Source organism: Scophthalmus maximus, chromosome 18 (assembly GCF_022379125.1).
Source record: "Scophthalmus maximus strain ysfricsl-2021 chromosome 18, ASM2237912v1, whole genome shotgun sequence".
In the NCBI taxonomy this organism is placed as follows: domain Eukaryota; kingdom Metazoa; phylum Chordata; class Actinopteri; order Pleuronectiformes; family Scophthalmidae; genus Scophthalmus; species Scophthalmus maximus.
The window spans coordinates 14360777-14375137 of NC_061532.1; the positions used below are offsets into that span (position 1 = coordinate 14360777).

Genomic DNA, 14361 nt, shown 5'->3' on the forward strand with positions numbered 1-14361 from the left:
ACAGGTTGTACTAAAGTTCAACATCGGTGAACTTGCTCTGAGTCATGGAAAATAAATGGACTTTGAACAACTCGCTGGCAAGTCACTATGTTCAAATGAACGACAACAGCGATGGGTGATCCAAACGGTCGCCGGCGATGCTCTGCGGAAAAAGAGTAATAACTCTTGCTCTGCACTGTCCATGTGGTGCTGTGTGGGAAGAAACAATAGTATGGTGGCATGTGTAAAGGTGTACAGTAGTGATGGTGATGGCGGTGGTGAGGAACCGGTGGCGATGTGTTGGCGTGGAGCCATGGCAGCGCTCTCATTTCCACCCTAACCCACTTGGCACCGACCTGCTTGTTAACCTGACACCCTGGCACAGAGACAGACAGCTGGGAGGGAAAGGTAGAGAGAGCTACAGTTTCCCCTGTCGATATCCTTCAGCATCCGACTTTAACTACGTCTTGACCTGTGGTTACACCTTCTGTGACTAGTTTCTGGAAAATAGGAGGAGAGTGCTAAGTAGATGATAAGAATATTAAACTGATAGTTATTCCTGTGCTTACTTATTGGAAAAAGAGAAAATAGGGTTATAAACAGTGTGGATCCGAAGCTACTTACTGCTTTGATTGAACCATTTAGCTCCTGAGCCCTTGTTCTTGAGATATTGTTTCTGCTCCAAACTGGGCTGAGAGGCGAATTAAATTTGGACTGTGGCTGCAAACGCTCGTCCACTCAACACGCCTCTTTGGAGGGCAGCCAGTCATTGTTTGGGGAGTCTACAGACACGGCCCAAAATCTCTCTGGCCGTTAAGTCTTGAGAAACAAAGAGGTGCCCTGGGAGGCCGGCGCTCGGGCACAAAGTTGCAGCAGGTTAATATTGAAATTAGCGGCCAGTGTGGCTCAGGGACGGAGTCTTCTCTCTCGTTCCAGTTGAGACAAGGCTCCTCATCTATGTGCCATGAAGCTCCAAATCCCAAAGAGTTCTTTCTCTTGATTTTCCTCTCGGGTGAATCGACGATGAAACAAAGAAATTGTTGTTCAAATAAGCAGCATGTCAGACTATACAGTGTGTCTTCTTTTGTCAGTGCAATGCCGGATCAATAATGGAGATTTCCTTTTATGATTTAACCTCGGTGGTCAACGGGGATCCCTAAGTAAACCACGAACTCCGCATAACTCCTCAGGGCTCTTTCTCGCCGGGGGCCGAGAAGTACTTATCTGCAGTCGGGGAGAAGTTGAGGGATGGTAGGAGTCCAGTTGTTAATTGCTCCATTTAGTTTTTAATCTGCTTCCTCTCTGACTCAAGGCCGCCCGTGTTCCATGAAATGGTTTGGTGCAGAACAATGGACATGACAGTCTCCACCGAACAAATGGCTCAGCCACAGGGAGAAAATCAGAGAAATACCCCCAACATTTAACTAAACAAGACCAGTTTTGTCTTTTATAAAAGCTTTAAGATTTTTCGGCGAAAAACTTGAGTGCAATTGATTTTTTTTTTTGGTACGTCCACACACATCAACATGCACGATCACCAACAGCAACTAAATATACTCTTACATGAGTGACTGCTACTTAAAAATAGCTGCACATTCTTTTGATTGACACGGTATTAAATAACATACCCAAGCTACTTATCACATTCCTCTTCCAATGAGTAGTCAGATTATCACTCAGTATTATTGGCGGGGTTGCGCCGATCAAATTGTTTTGATAATCAAAATTAGAAAGGACCAATGGAAGCAATGAAGGCTGTCTGGTGTCCAGGTAATGATCAGCCTGGACTTTCTGTTTTTTTTTTTAGAAACCCAGACTTGCTTGCTGGAGCTTCTCTGACCAACAACGTTGAACTAATGTGACCAGCGAACACCACATTTTGTCCTCCACCTTTATCTCCACATTGATCTTTGTGTCTTCGTGGCAGGAGCAGACTTTCACCGTGTCACCGTGACCACATGCCCGGCGGGACAGAGCGTTTGCAGTTTGTGTAATGTGAGGACACGTGAAACAGACGTCGGGTGCGGGAGGAGCAGTTTCGAGGGTTATTACTAGCACGGGAGCACCGACCTCTTATCGGTGCAAGAGGTCAGAAGTGAGGGGCCACGAAATCCACCGTCACTGGTTCATGTGGACCACATGGACATGAACAGAATCGATTACACAGATGTGATGTCATGTCATGTCACTCGGGTGAAGGTTGACATTCTAGGTTAATTAAACAGTGGAGAAGGAGAATCCTCCGATCGAAGACCAGAGGGGACAAATATTTCTCATCTCTGCACTTTTAATCACTGTGATATTTAGAAACATTCACTCAACTAATGTACTCAAAGATTTAGATTAATTCGATTGATCAATCATTTTTAAACATTTGATTTTCTATTCTCTACTCTATCAGAATCAGAAACACTTTATTGATCCACAGAGGAAAATGGGTACTACATTTTTAGAGGGAAATATTCTAGATTATTTTTAAACAAAACATATGATGAGTCCCTAAAATCAGATTCATGTCCCTTTCATTGTATACTTGTACTAAATATTTTAATCCCTCTTTTTCTACATAATTGATCAATATCTTTTGTCTATTTTATCATTCTATTTGCATGTGCCTGTGCATTTCACTTAGTAATTTTTATGTTGCACTTTTACAGGGAAATATTACTACTTTTACTTTTACTGATGCTGATGATGTGAATACTTCTAACCTTTGCTAAAGAGCTTAGAACTTTGACAGCTCCTGCAGAGGTTTCTCTCTGTGGAGTGAAGTGTGGGGAAGACTCCTGAAATGGGTTTCCATGGTGACGCACGTTCTCTGAAGCTCCTTATGAATAAATAAATAAATTTAAAAAAAATAAATAAATAAATGAATAAATGAATAAATAAATAAAAAAATAATAATAAAAAAAAATAAAAATAAAAATAAAAATAATCTCCCTACTCATTCATTATACCCAGACCCTATCTCCTAATTACCACAGCCCATCATTACACTCACAGGTAAAACACCAGTGAGAGAGATATTGATCGTGGAGTTGGGTGTTGAAGGACCTCAATAAAACACAAATCGACTAAAGAAAAGAAAAAAAGACAGTAGGAAATGTAGCATCTGATTTACAGTAGGTACAGAGTTTGCCTCAGAAAGCGGTTTGTACGACTGCAAGCTCGACAATTCTGTGCATGTGTGTGTGTGTGTGTGTGTGTGTGTGTGTGTGTCGTCTCAGAGAGAAAGCCAGGTGTGCAAATGTGGATGTGATGACCAGGCAAGACTGTGACTTCATAAATCATGTCACCTTTCAGATATTTTCAAAACAGCAGTAATGCACAAAGCAGCAAAGGAAGGGGAAAAAAAAGAGCGAGGAGAATGTGCATTATAAAAGAAAAAGGATTTCAACGTATTTAACACCCACTACTGCCCTCGCTTGGCCTCCGTACACCCACCTAGCTCTCCCATCTGCCATTCACAGAGGGCTTATGATGCCACAGCCTGGGAGGCTGAGATTATATGGAGAGAGAGAGAGAGAGGGCAGGAGACAGTGAGGGAGGGTGGAGCTGAGGGGTGAGGACTGGAGGCAGGGACAGAAAGAGGGCGGTAGTGGGATTTTAAAAAAAAGTGCAGGGTGTTCAATTTGGATTCAACTAGAATATTACTCAATACTCAGCTGACGATTTAGAAACTGAGGCTGAGGCACAATAGTGGTCTACCACACAAACCCATAAAACATTAGCACGGGAGGAGAATGGCGGTGTGTTATCAAGGTCAGTTATTAAAAACAGTCAGGCTGAGGCGGTCGCATCTAAGGCCAACGCTCCATGTCTCCTGTTTAATCACACCACAAAGGCTGCGGTTCACGACCAGCTGACATAAACCTATGATCAGTGCCTGCGAGCGAGGAAATAACTGGGTCGGTAGCCTGTATTTATAATCCCAAAAAACTCGAATCAAAAGAAGCCGGCGTCTCAAAAAAAGACAAAAGAAAAAAACAAAAAAGCGAACTAGCCGACCATTGTCAAGCTCAGCTGGTGGTTAAACGCTCTTTGCTCTTCTTTTCTACTTGTAGGACAGGAAAAGAAGAGGTGGATGCAAAAATAAGGAGACGCCACACTAAATGGGAGAAATCTCTGATTTTCTAGGCTGAGCAGACAAGTCAGAAAGCTCTCTCTTACTTACTGCCTCTCCTGCAGATCCAATATGCTGAATCACCGATAAGGGCCGGCGGCTGACACTCTGCTTGTCGTCGTAGCCATCACACCGTACAGCAGCTCTGACAATCCACTGTTCGCAATGTTTTCTGATACCACTATTTATTTTTCATGACTTTCACAACAAATATTATGAAGCGCTTATCGCTCCGACGTCGGTCAGTCTGGTTTATAACTTGGGTTTCTGTCTTTTAACCTTACTTGAAATGTCTCCTGCAAGATGCATTAGTGCCATTTGTTCAAGTCCAAATTGGCTCTTGGTTGTCGTAGAGTTTTCTCCTCTCCTGTGTAAGAGACTGTGCTTGGTGCACTGTGCGAGTCCATCTTATCTTTGGCAGGTCAGGTCACTGTCTCTGAATGTCATAAGTCTTAGTCTTATATTATGTCGAAACATTCTGATTCTAATTTCCAGGATAGTCCAGAAAATTTCACATAAAGAGGTTAACACGGTCTGTTGAAACAACTCTCTGTGTCCTGGACGGACACGGCAGAAACCGTCTCGCCACGTCTCCTCTCTGCATCACCAACGTGCATCACATCCCTCACTCCCCCACAGTGTTCTCTTGATCAGCAGGCAGACTAATGCTCTTGTCGACTCCGCACTTGCACCGGCACACCAGCGCGGGCCTACCTTCCTCTACGCTCAGTATTGTCTACATGGAGACCGAGTGTACGGACTCATCATAACAGGAACAGCTGGGCCTTTCGCCTGGTCGGGCCCCCCCCCCCCCCCCCCTGCCTTGTCCCCGGGATGCAGAGCTGAGCTGCTGACCGAGCGAGGGAAGCTGATTGTGTCGATGGCTGATTAGAGAGTCCCAGAGGTGGGGCGGAGACTAGTGCATCCTCTGCTCGTCTAATGACAGACTTAATGAGTCCTCAGCTTTAGTCCGAGCAGGCACAGGAGCCTCCCGAGAGACGGCAGGCGAGCCAGGGTTCATAAATCACCTTTTACTTTGCCCCATCCCACCATGCACACAGAAGTGTACACGCCTACGCGAGCTATGTCAGGAAGTTGTTGAGGGTTGCGAGGGGACATTAACGGTCAAAGCGACTTCTACCTGATGACTCCTGCTTATAATCTATCCTGTGAGACAGAGCAGAGAGGACCAGCATTTGTCTTGAACCGAGTCTACAGAAAATCCAGGCCCATCCTCATCATATCCTCGAGTGGCCGGATTAGAAACAGAGGGGAACCTGGAGGTCAGTGAGAGCGAGACCACATGGAGGGGCGGTGCATTTACTTTGCACAGGAGCAGTCATATTCTTAGTTGCAGAAAGCAGGATATTGATCGTAAGCACTGTGGTTTAGTTTCGGTCCTGTCCTGCATTTCCCCCTTTTTCCCTGTTGCCAAACTACCATGTCAACATTTCCTCCAATACCCGGTGATGTTAATGCTCCAATATCATCACCATCTAATTTTTAACTTGTACAACGACAGCAGAAGAGTGAACAGCTGCCACCAGTGAATATTTGGCATTTTTGCTTAAAAATGACTCTAATGGCTATTAACCCTCTCATTTTTGGAGGTATATTTTTTCAGCTCTACAATAATGGAATATGTTTTTTTAAATGCATCGTAGCAGAGACTGAAAAATCACTCAAGTCTTCCTTGTAAATGCTTAAAAATGTCCTTTCATACATGAAAGACAAAAAAGTAAAAACATATTTCCCCTGAATTCTAATTCAAGGAGTTATGCATTTTAATGCTGCAACAAAAACCTTTATCTAAACCAAATCAAAGAAGAAGAAAAGGCCAGTCCCGTGTGAAGGGCCATGAACCTCTTCACTCTAAGGTGCGTTCTGCTGAGGTATGCAAGGTGGGTTTTGCTGCAGTGAACTTGTGTGATTAGTGGGTGGACTTCAACATCAGTGATACTCTGGGCCTGTACGTCCTGTAGGTGAATGCTTGTAAAGTGAGTCACGCGAACAGTATGAAGTCTCAAAGTCTGCGAGCACCAAACCTAAGTGACTTGTAACTCCATTATAGATCTGAGATGTGACTCTCCCTTGTAACATGATTCGTCTCATGAAGGAAATGCTTTTCGCTGCTTTGTGGAGAAGACGTAGATGTGGGGAGGGCTGCAGAAGCACGAGTGCGACATGAGCAAAGTCACTCTCTTTCATTTGTATCCATACCTGTAATGTACATGTGTGACTGTAGGGGGCCTGTAGCCAAAGATCCAGGTCTGGATGTCCATGGGTCTTGCTTTAGGGTACGCTATGGTCACGTCTATTACCCACTGCAGGCCTCTGCGCTTGTTACCTGTCGTGGAAGAAACAAACACAGAGAGTGAGACGTTGACAGGTAGTTAAACAATCACCGATGTGATAATCTTCCTGTTTGCCTCTAACCGGAAAGACTCATGAGGTCAAGATCAAGTCTGCAGCTGGTGGAGATTCAATGACATTTCAGCAGATCAGACGCTTGCCGTCGCCCTGATCCTCCATCTTAAGGACAGTGTTTGCAACTACCAAGTGTCCCTGGAGATTTCATAGCAGTGCGGCCAAATTAAGGCTGGTTATGTGCCAAGGTGACTGGTGGAAGCACCAACCACACTTGGATTTGGCTGGAGGGGACATTTGTGAGTCACAGTAAAATAGATGCTTTCATACGAAAAAGCCTAACCCCAGTTATTTTACAAATAAATGATGATAAAAAACAAAAACACAATTTCTTGTATTTTATAATGTGTTAACTACAATTTATGGAAAGAGAAGACAGAGAGAATAGAGCAGCGGGATGCATGTGTACAAGTATTTATGTACATTCACACTACTTATTCACATGTGCATCAGTAGAAGAAAATGAATGATAAGAGGGGCACGAAAGAGCTACTGTATTTACTCTATATTAAACTCTTTGTCTGTTGTTAATTGGAAACCGGCAGGACTGACTGACTATCATTAAATCTTTGTTACTTGTGTAGTGCGCTGTGATGTACGTCAGGCTCCATCCATACAAAGACAAAACTTCTACGTACTAACACCTGAAAATACATATCGCGTGACCATTAACATACTTTCGGCATGTACTGTGCATGGCAAATGTAAACAGGGAACAGACTGCCTCCTCTATTACTTGGTTGCTTAGCTACAGTAAATATTATGAAAAAGTAAGACGAGGGGTTTTCTTTTCTCGGAGTGACGACGAGGTGGAACCGTTACTGACAGTTGGTGTTTGCAAATGTTTTGCCTTCGCCGCTGTAAGTCGAGTTGTGACTGATAAGTACTAATCAGGAAGCGATGGCGTAATCGTTTCGAAAACATCTCCGTTTCCGCCCAGCACTAAAACTGGGCGTGCGGCATTTCCAAATTCTCAGTTTTAGGTGCTCGGACACGCTGGAGCAGAAGTGGACTGCAGGTGTAAACGTAGCAGTAGTGATGCATTTTAAAACTAAAACGAAGAAGGATGGAAGTGGCCTCAATGCAGAAAATTGAAAACCCCCTCCCTACCCTTCTTATTTCTCTGATGCAGAGAGATGAAACTGATTACAACCTTAACGCCTGACAGCAAACAGGCACATTAAGCTAAATGCTGGAGTGTTGCTTTAAGCGCGAGCTCAAGTGCTGGCAAATTAGAAAAAATGAGGCTGATGTGAAGCAATGCATCATTTGACTGCTTGCTTGACTAATGTCACAGCCCGTACAGTCTGCCGTTACTGTGTAGCAGGCACTTCCTCCTCTGAGCACACACTGGCTTTCTTTATGCAAAGAAAACATGCCATGGCAGCCTGACAGAGTCAAGCTACATTTTACAGCTGATCAGTTCCGTTAAATTTACACTCAGCAGCTGTGAAACAAGAAATCGTGCTCACTCGTCACAATTTCAGCACATACGCACAACATATAGACAATATGGAACTGGGACTGTGACAGAGACATTACATTTAATTTCGGTTTACAATGTTAGCGTCAGTTAGCACAGATCGAGGACGACACCGTGTCAGTTGCAGTTCCTCTCTACAAACAGTAACGACCAACAGCATCAAAGTCATGCGGACCGCCGGCTATTTATAATACTTTTGAAAATGTAGTTTGGCTATATTGCAATATAACCCATTAGAATATAACTTTGTCAACTATTTATAGATTTAGTCAGGCTTTTTATACTGTGATAGATATATCACTCTCGAATGGTTTGTGTTTATTAAGCCGTCGATTGCACTGATACAACTCAATGAGCGGGACTGTTTTGGACTCTATGGATTTTTATATAATTTCTGAATCGGTGTGCTGAAGTAGTACATTGATTGGACGGGTATTTAAAATTGACAGTGAACACCCAGGAAATCTCCCACTTTATTTCAATATATATGTATATATACACACATATATATATACACACACATACACACACATATATATACATATATATATATATATACATACACACACGTATATATATATACATATATATATACATATAGATATATACATACACACATATATATATACATATAGATATATATACATATATCTATATATACACACATATATATATATATATATACATATAGATATATATACATATATCTATATATACACACATATATATATATATATATATATATCTCAATATCACAATATACAAAATGACATCGTGTGTGTGACAGAAGTTAGTTTTAACTAATATGATCAACTAACTTGAGGCTTTTCATACAACCCTTCTATTTGCTCTGCTTGATGGTGCGTTCAGACCAAATGGAAAGCAAATTGTTCATGTGATGAGATCACAGACAAGGAAACAGCATCGACAGCTTCACCCACAATGACTAAATGATTAAATTACATAGTGAAAATGTATCTGGGATCTCTAACTTCATATAAAGGAGCCAAGAAAAAAAGGAGAGGTTACAACTTCCTCTCACTGGTTGGTGCTATCGAACGCATTTACCTGTGGGTCATATGGAGCCACATACAAACAGCCTATAATGGCTGTGGACTTTGCTTACCTGTTTTATAACACAAACCTTATCGGCCTGAGCTGCACACTGGGCCTTTCTGCAGGCTGAGAAAATACAGTGGCGACCAGTGACCCATGTGCCTTGTGTCAGATCTGAGCAGTGTATTAAGCCTGGGTGACATTGCATCGGCCGATACGCAACAGCATACAGGCATTTACTTAAAATCCCATTTTCCCCAAGTGGCACATTTGTCTCAGAGTGAGTCAGCAAGCTCTGAGCTCCTCTGCAGAGCATCATGGAGGGTCAAAGGGAGACAGGGTTGTGTCTTTGATCACACACACACAGGAAAAAGAGGGACATAACACTCTTCTGGCTATGTGCTATATGTGATTCTTTTTGTCTTGCCCTAGGTTTTAATGCCATTAGCTAGATTCAAGTGGAAGGACGAGCCCTACTGCAGCAACCAGCTCCCCCCCTTCTCCTGAGCTGCAGGAACAGAGGGAAGGACACAGGCATGTAAACAAAGGATGAAGTGGGATATGACCTGGAGGTGCAGTGCACACAAAAGCAGGGGAAATCATCACGTGTGATTAGAAATCACAAAGATTGGCATGATGTCTGAATCCCTCAACCTGCTGAAAGGTCCCACATTCCTGCCAGGGGTTACCGACCTCATCTCTGCTGCGAGTCGTTGACACTGATGAGATGGTTAAAGACTCAGAAAAGCCAATCGCAGCACAACATTTAGAACATAAACGGCACAGTGCACATTGTTGTCCAAATTTTGCGACGGCCAATTAAGAGATGCTCCTCCGGTCCGGCGGGAGGATAAACAGACAGCTTCTTGTCGTTTGGGCTGAGGCTGTTGAACAACAGAGCTGTGTTGGCAAACTGCAGGAGAGGCTTAAGTCTCCGGACAACATTGTCAATAACGCCGGCCCCAAAGTCTCCGATTTACTATTAACACAACGCCGCACCCTTAAAATGGATTTTGAAGCAAAGCCCGGAGAGTCAGCTGAGGTAAACGGAGTGTGCAGTGTGCACAGGCGTCGAGGGCTCATTGTATCTGTGTGTTTATGGCCGTTTTAACGCAGGACAGTTCCAGTTATCTGGATAATTTTGCCAAGTAAAACCCTGAACGTGTATTTTTACATTAGTCCATGATCTCCTCTTGAAACAAGACCCTCGTCCAGGTAGACTGAATAACATGCTACATTTTTGTTCACCAAATTCTGTTTGAGAAAAACCATCACACATTGGATTTGATTTGGGCACACGAACGCTTAACATTCCCCTTATCTTGTGGTCATGAACAAACTGGAATGCAATGGAAACTATCAGGCTTAGACAATGGATGGGCAAAGGGAGGGTGGGGATGTATTTTTGACAGAAAGAAAAATCCTATATTTTCAGACCTTTCCCAGAAACTGAGAAAAATTGATCACCTGCTAAACAAAAGGCAAGCTTGCCATCAAGACTTGGATCTTGCTATATTGAATTTAAGACTGTAGTACAAGAAATGGACACCTCAATTAGTTTCCATGTTTTGCTAATGTTTGTTTTCTCTCATTTTCTAAAACATCTTGAAAAAGAAAAGAAGAAGAGAGGTAATCTTCACTCTTAAAGCTTGTTAATTGCCGAGTTATCTTCCTGCTCATTGGCTGTATTTAGGACTGGTCCCGAGACAGAAAAAAAGCGACTCTCCTGCAAATCACCACTGGGGTTTCAGGGACCTTGATGCAATTTCTGGCACCTCTGTGCATGTCACCCCTTCCCTCTCCCGGCAATCCTTACCAGCAGTCACCTTTCATTTAAAACAGGACTCCCAGAGGACTGTGGGACACAGAGGTGATGACTTAATGCTTCCTGTTCGAAGCCTGGCTGCTCTGTCTGTGCAGCTGGAGTTCACACGGATTTAAGTCAAATGGAAAGAAAAAGATTCTGAAGAAATTCTGCCAGACTTCCCCAGAAAGCATTCTATTCTTTGAGGGCCTCAGTAAGAGCCCCCCCCCCACACAATCTGCAACTTCAAATCTCACCAAATTCAATTCAAACTCCATTTGTGTTCGGCAAACCAATGTCATCACACAAGGGCTAATAAAACGTACTCATGTTACAGACACATTTTAACATTTCAAATGAATGGATGTCCTTCTTTTTTTATCAGCTTCATCTGAAAACGTTTTTTTCGACACAGGGTGAAATGAAGTGTGCTCTCATAAAGGTTCGTTCATTTTAGAATGTCTTTCAGGTAGAACATTCAAAAAAAGAAGCATTCTGGAAGGACCTGGGGCTGCATCTGTTTCAGTAGTCTGGGATTTAAATATCAACGATTTCTACAGTATTCATGCTTTTAGAAATAATGCAGTTTTTTGGAAGCTGGAAAAATATGAGACTTGTTTATTTAGTCATTGTTCTGTTTAACACCCCCACACCACCACCACCTTCTAGGCTCTCCCTGTTTTGGTTTGTTTCACTCATCCATTATATTTTTATTATTTTTTTCATAACTAATATTCATATTGATTTTGCCTTTTATAAGAAGGGACAAATAATAATTAAAAAACATTCATAGAAACAAAAGCATTATATCTTCCTGATGGAGCAGATTTCCATGCTCATCCTTTTGCAAATGGCTTGTTTTTTTTAAATACAACATTTGGTGGCATTTAAACCTGTCACATAGTAATGACTTGAGCCAAAGGCGGTTCTATAAATAAAGGCAGAACCTGGGGTCACAGATTTTAAAAGAAGTGGGTTTTTCCTTGTGGTTTAACCCTCTGATTTTGGTTCAGTTTAATTTCTGTCTTCTTCTTTTTCTTTGGCACATTTTAAAATGCCCTCAGCCCACCGCAGTGTCATGTTCTTTTTTAGCACACACTCGGCTATACATGGCTTCTCATTTTGTCAATTTAATAATTTATGAAGCTGCCAGGATCCAAAAATATATATCAAAACGCCCCATAAAAATCATAAGTCAAAATCCCTCAAAAGAAGGACAGACCTTGGTGTGTTCATGTGTTGGTTACCTATCTGGTTCGGGGTCGCAGTCTCCGTGCCCACGCTGCCGTTCTCCAGCTGGGCGGACAGGGTTTTCAGGATAACGTGTGTGGCCCCGAGACGAGGCAACGTGACGTGGGTCAGGTGGGGGAGAGAGCGCTTCTTGGCAAATAGCTGGCTGGTTTCCCGCCGCTTGCGCAGGAAGCCCCCCTCTGGGAACAGCACTATCCACTTCCTGTCGCGGCTGTGGTAGTATTTGTCTAGGTGATCTTTCAGGTAGATCAGCTGCTTGTCTCTGTGAGCTTTACCCTGAAGGAGCAGCGAAAAAACACATTATGACATCATGATTAGTGTTGTAAAAGTGACTTGTGGCAGCAGTTGGAAGGTATCCAATTATCCGTAACAAAATACAAGTGAAGCTAAATGCTAAACTCGTTGACGTGATAAGATAATAACAGATGTGTTTTGTGTTTGTAACCAAACAAATAGAAACAGGCCAACAGAAAATCAGACGTTAGCTGTAGTAGCACTGTGGGGCAACATTAATGGCACAACTGAAACGGATGCAAAACAAGATGGCCTTGACAACATTGAGAGCATTAGCATGGACGGGACCAGAAGGAGTGGAATTGATTTTTTAGTTAGGCTTGGACAAAAGCCATATTAAATGCATTAGCAAAGCTGGGCTGGCCTCGGTGTGTGCGTGTCGTGTGAGCAAATGGGTGTTTTTTCTACACGGTTGTATGTGGTAAAACTATAACAAAAAGTGTTAAAATGATGATTTGCCAAAAAAATTAATCTGTGACAAAAATTCACTCTACACAAATCAATCCTCGGTATCTGACGAGCTCTTACATTGATCTTTAATGTTAGATTTCACAGAGGGCAGCCACGCTCTTGCGGTGGACTTTAAGCTGAAAGCAGTGTGCCCCATTTTCCCTATTTATTATAATAACCTAACAGATCTCTATCTTAGTGTTTTGCACTGTTGATTGGAGAGCTGTGTGCAGATCTCTGCAACTCTCACTCGCCACTCTCTCACACTGCCGATGAGCCGGTGGACCTTCAAAACATCCGAAGCATTTTACCGTCCTCTGATACCAAATCCTCATTTTTAAGATTATGTTTTGATGAAAAAAATAGTATTCTTCCAACTTTTTTTATTTTTTATTTCTTATTAGATTCATGTCGGTGCCACCACTGATTCACAAAGAATTAAGCAAATTGGCTTTGTGTCTATAACACAATTAATGTGACGAGGGGACGCCGGTGGGCAAGTTATCTAAGTTAAGTTGTGTGATGCACATTGTTTGTAGTTTGTTTGCAAATACTTAACTGGTGCCTCTAATGTGAAGGTTATGAGAAGAGGTTGAGAACAGAGAAAAAGTGTCTTCAAATGAAGCCTTGCACCATGAGTTACCGTGTGATTGCCATCAAAGCATGCTGTGTTATACCATGCATGATGATAATACAGATAATAATGGAGACCTGTCTGCCAGCTCGAGTGGACAGCAGATGCTTTGGAGGCTGGGGCAGATGCTTGTTGTGCTGAGTGGAAGTGTGAAGTATTCTGGGGAAGGATGTCGGGAATGCACACACATGATTGCTGGAGGGGATCTCGCTCTCTCACACACACACACACAGGAACACGTGGACAGACAAGGCCGAGGCTGCTCAGGCCTTCCACCACAGTCTGTCTGTCCGGCTGTTCACAGGCTCGTGGTACTTCACCCTCGGCACAGTGCCTGATGTGAAATTCCACGGCAAAGCATTTCCGTGACCCCCACCGCAAAAAATCGAATTCCCTCTTGCCATCGTGCGCTCGGAAAGTGAGACAGGGGGATGTGGGCTTTTTCATTTATCTTGTGACAAAAACAAATGTGGACAAACCACTATTTGCTATTTACAAATTCGAACCCATCAGTCATTCAAAATTAAGTAATAATATGTTTAGACTGTTGGTGCCAGCGATTCCTGTCTAGGCCCAAAGAGAAAACAGATCAGCTCCTTCCCAACATCTACAGCATCAAATATTCAAACAGATGTATTCTGTCACAGTATACACACAAGCAAGAGTGACTGATGTCACAAAGCATGAACAGTGGGAGCAGATGAATCTGTGCGGACTTCTCTGATCGACCTGGGCCGATGCTGATAATCACAAGTGAATGTCTGGACTATAATCGTGCGTATCTGAACATGCTGTTCATAAAATCCTATGAAATATGTCTGAGTTCGGTTATGTCCGCGAATTTGCAGTAAAGAAAAAAA

The 14361-nt window shown here is 42.8% G+C and overlaps 1 protein-coding gene across 2 annotated transcripts in view; it reads right to left on the reverse strand.

The window, feature by feature from the left end:
• Window positions 1-14361, reverse strand: part of lpgat1 (lysophosphatidylglycerol acyltransferase 1) — a 36256-nt gene that overhangs the window by 8084 nt on the left and 13811 nt on the right. For both annotated transcript variants that reach the window (XM_047328513.1, XM_035617634.2), the window contains exons 5-6: window positions 12120-12399; window positions 6323-6449 (exon numbers count right to left, since the gene is read on the reverse strand). In XM_047328513.1, the coding sequence (XP_047184469.1) occupies window positions 6323-6449; window positions 12120-12399 (407 nt within the window). The remainder of the gene's footprint in view (window positions 1-6322; window positions 6450-12119; window positions 12400-14361) is intronic.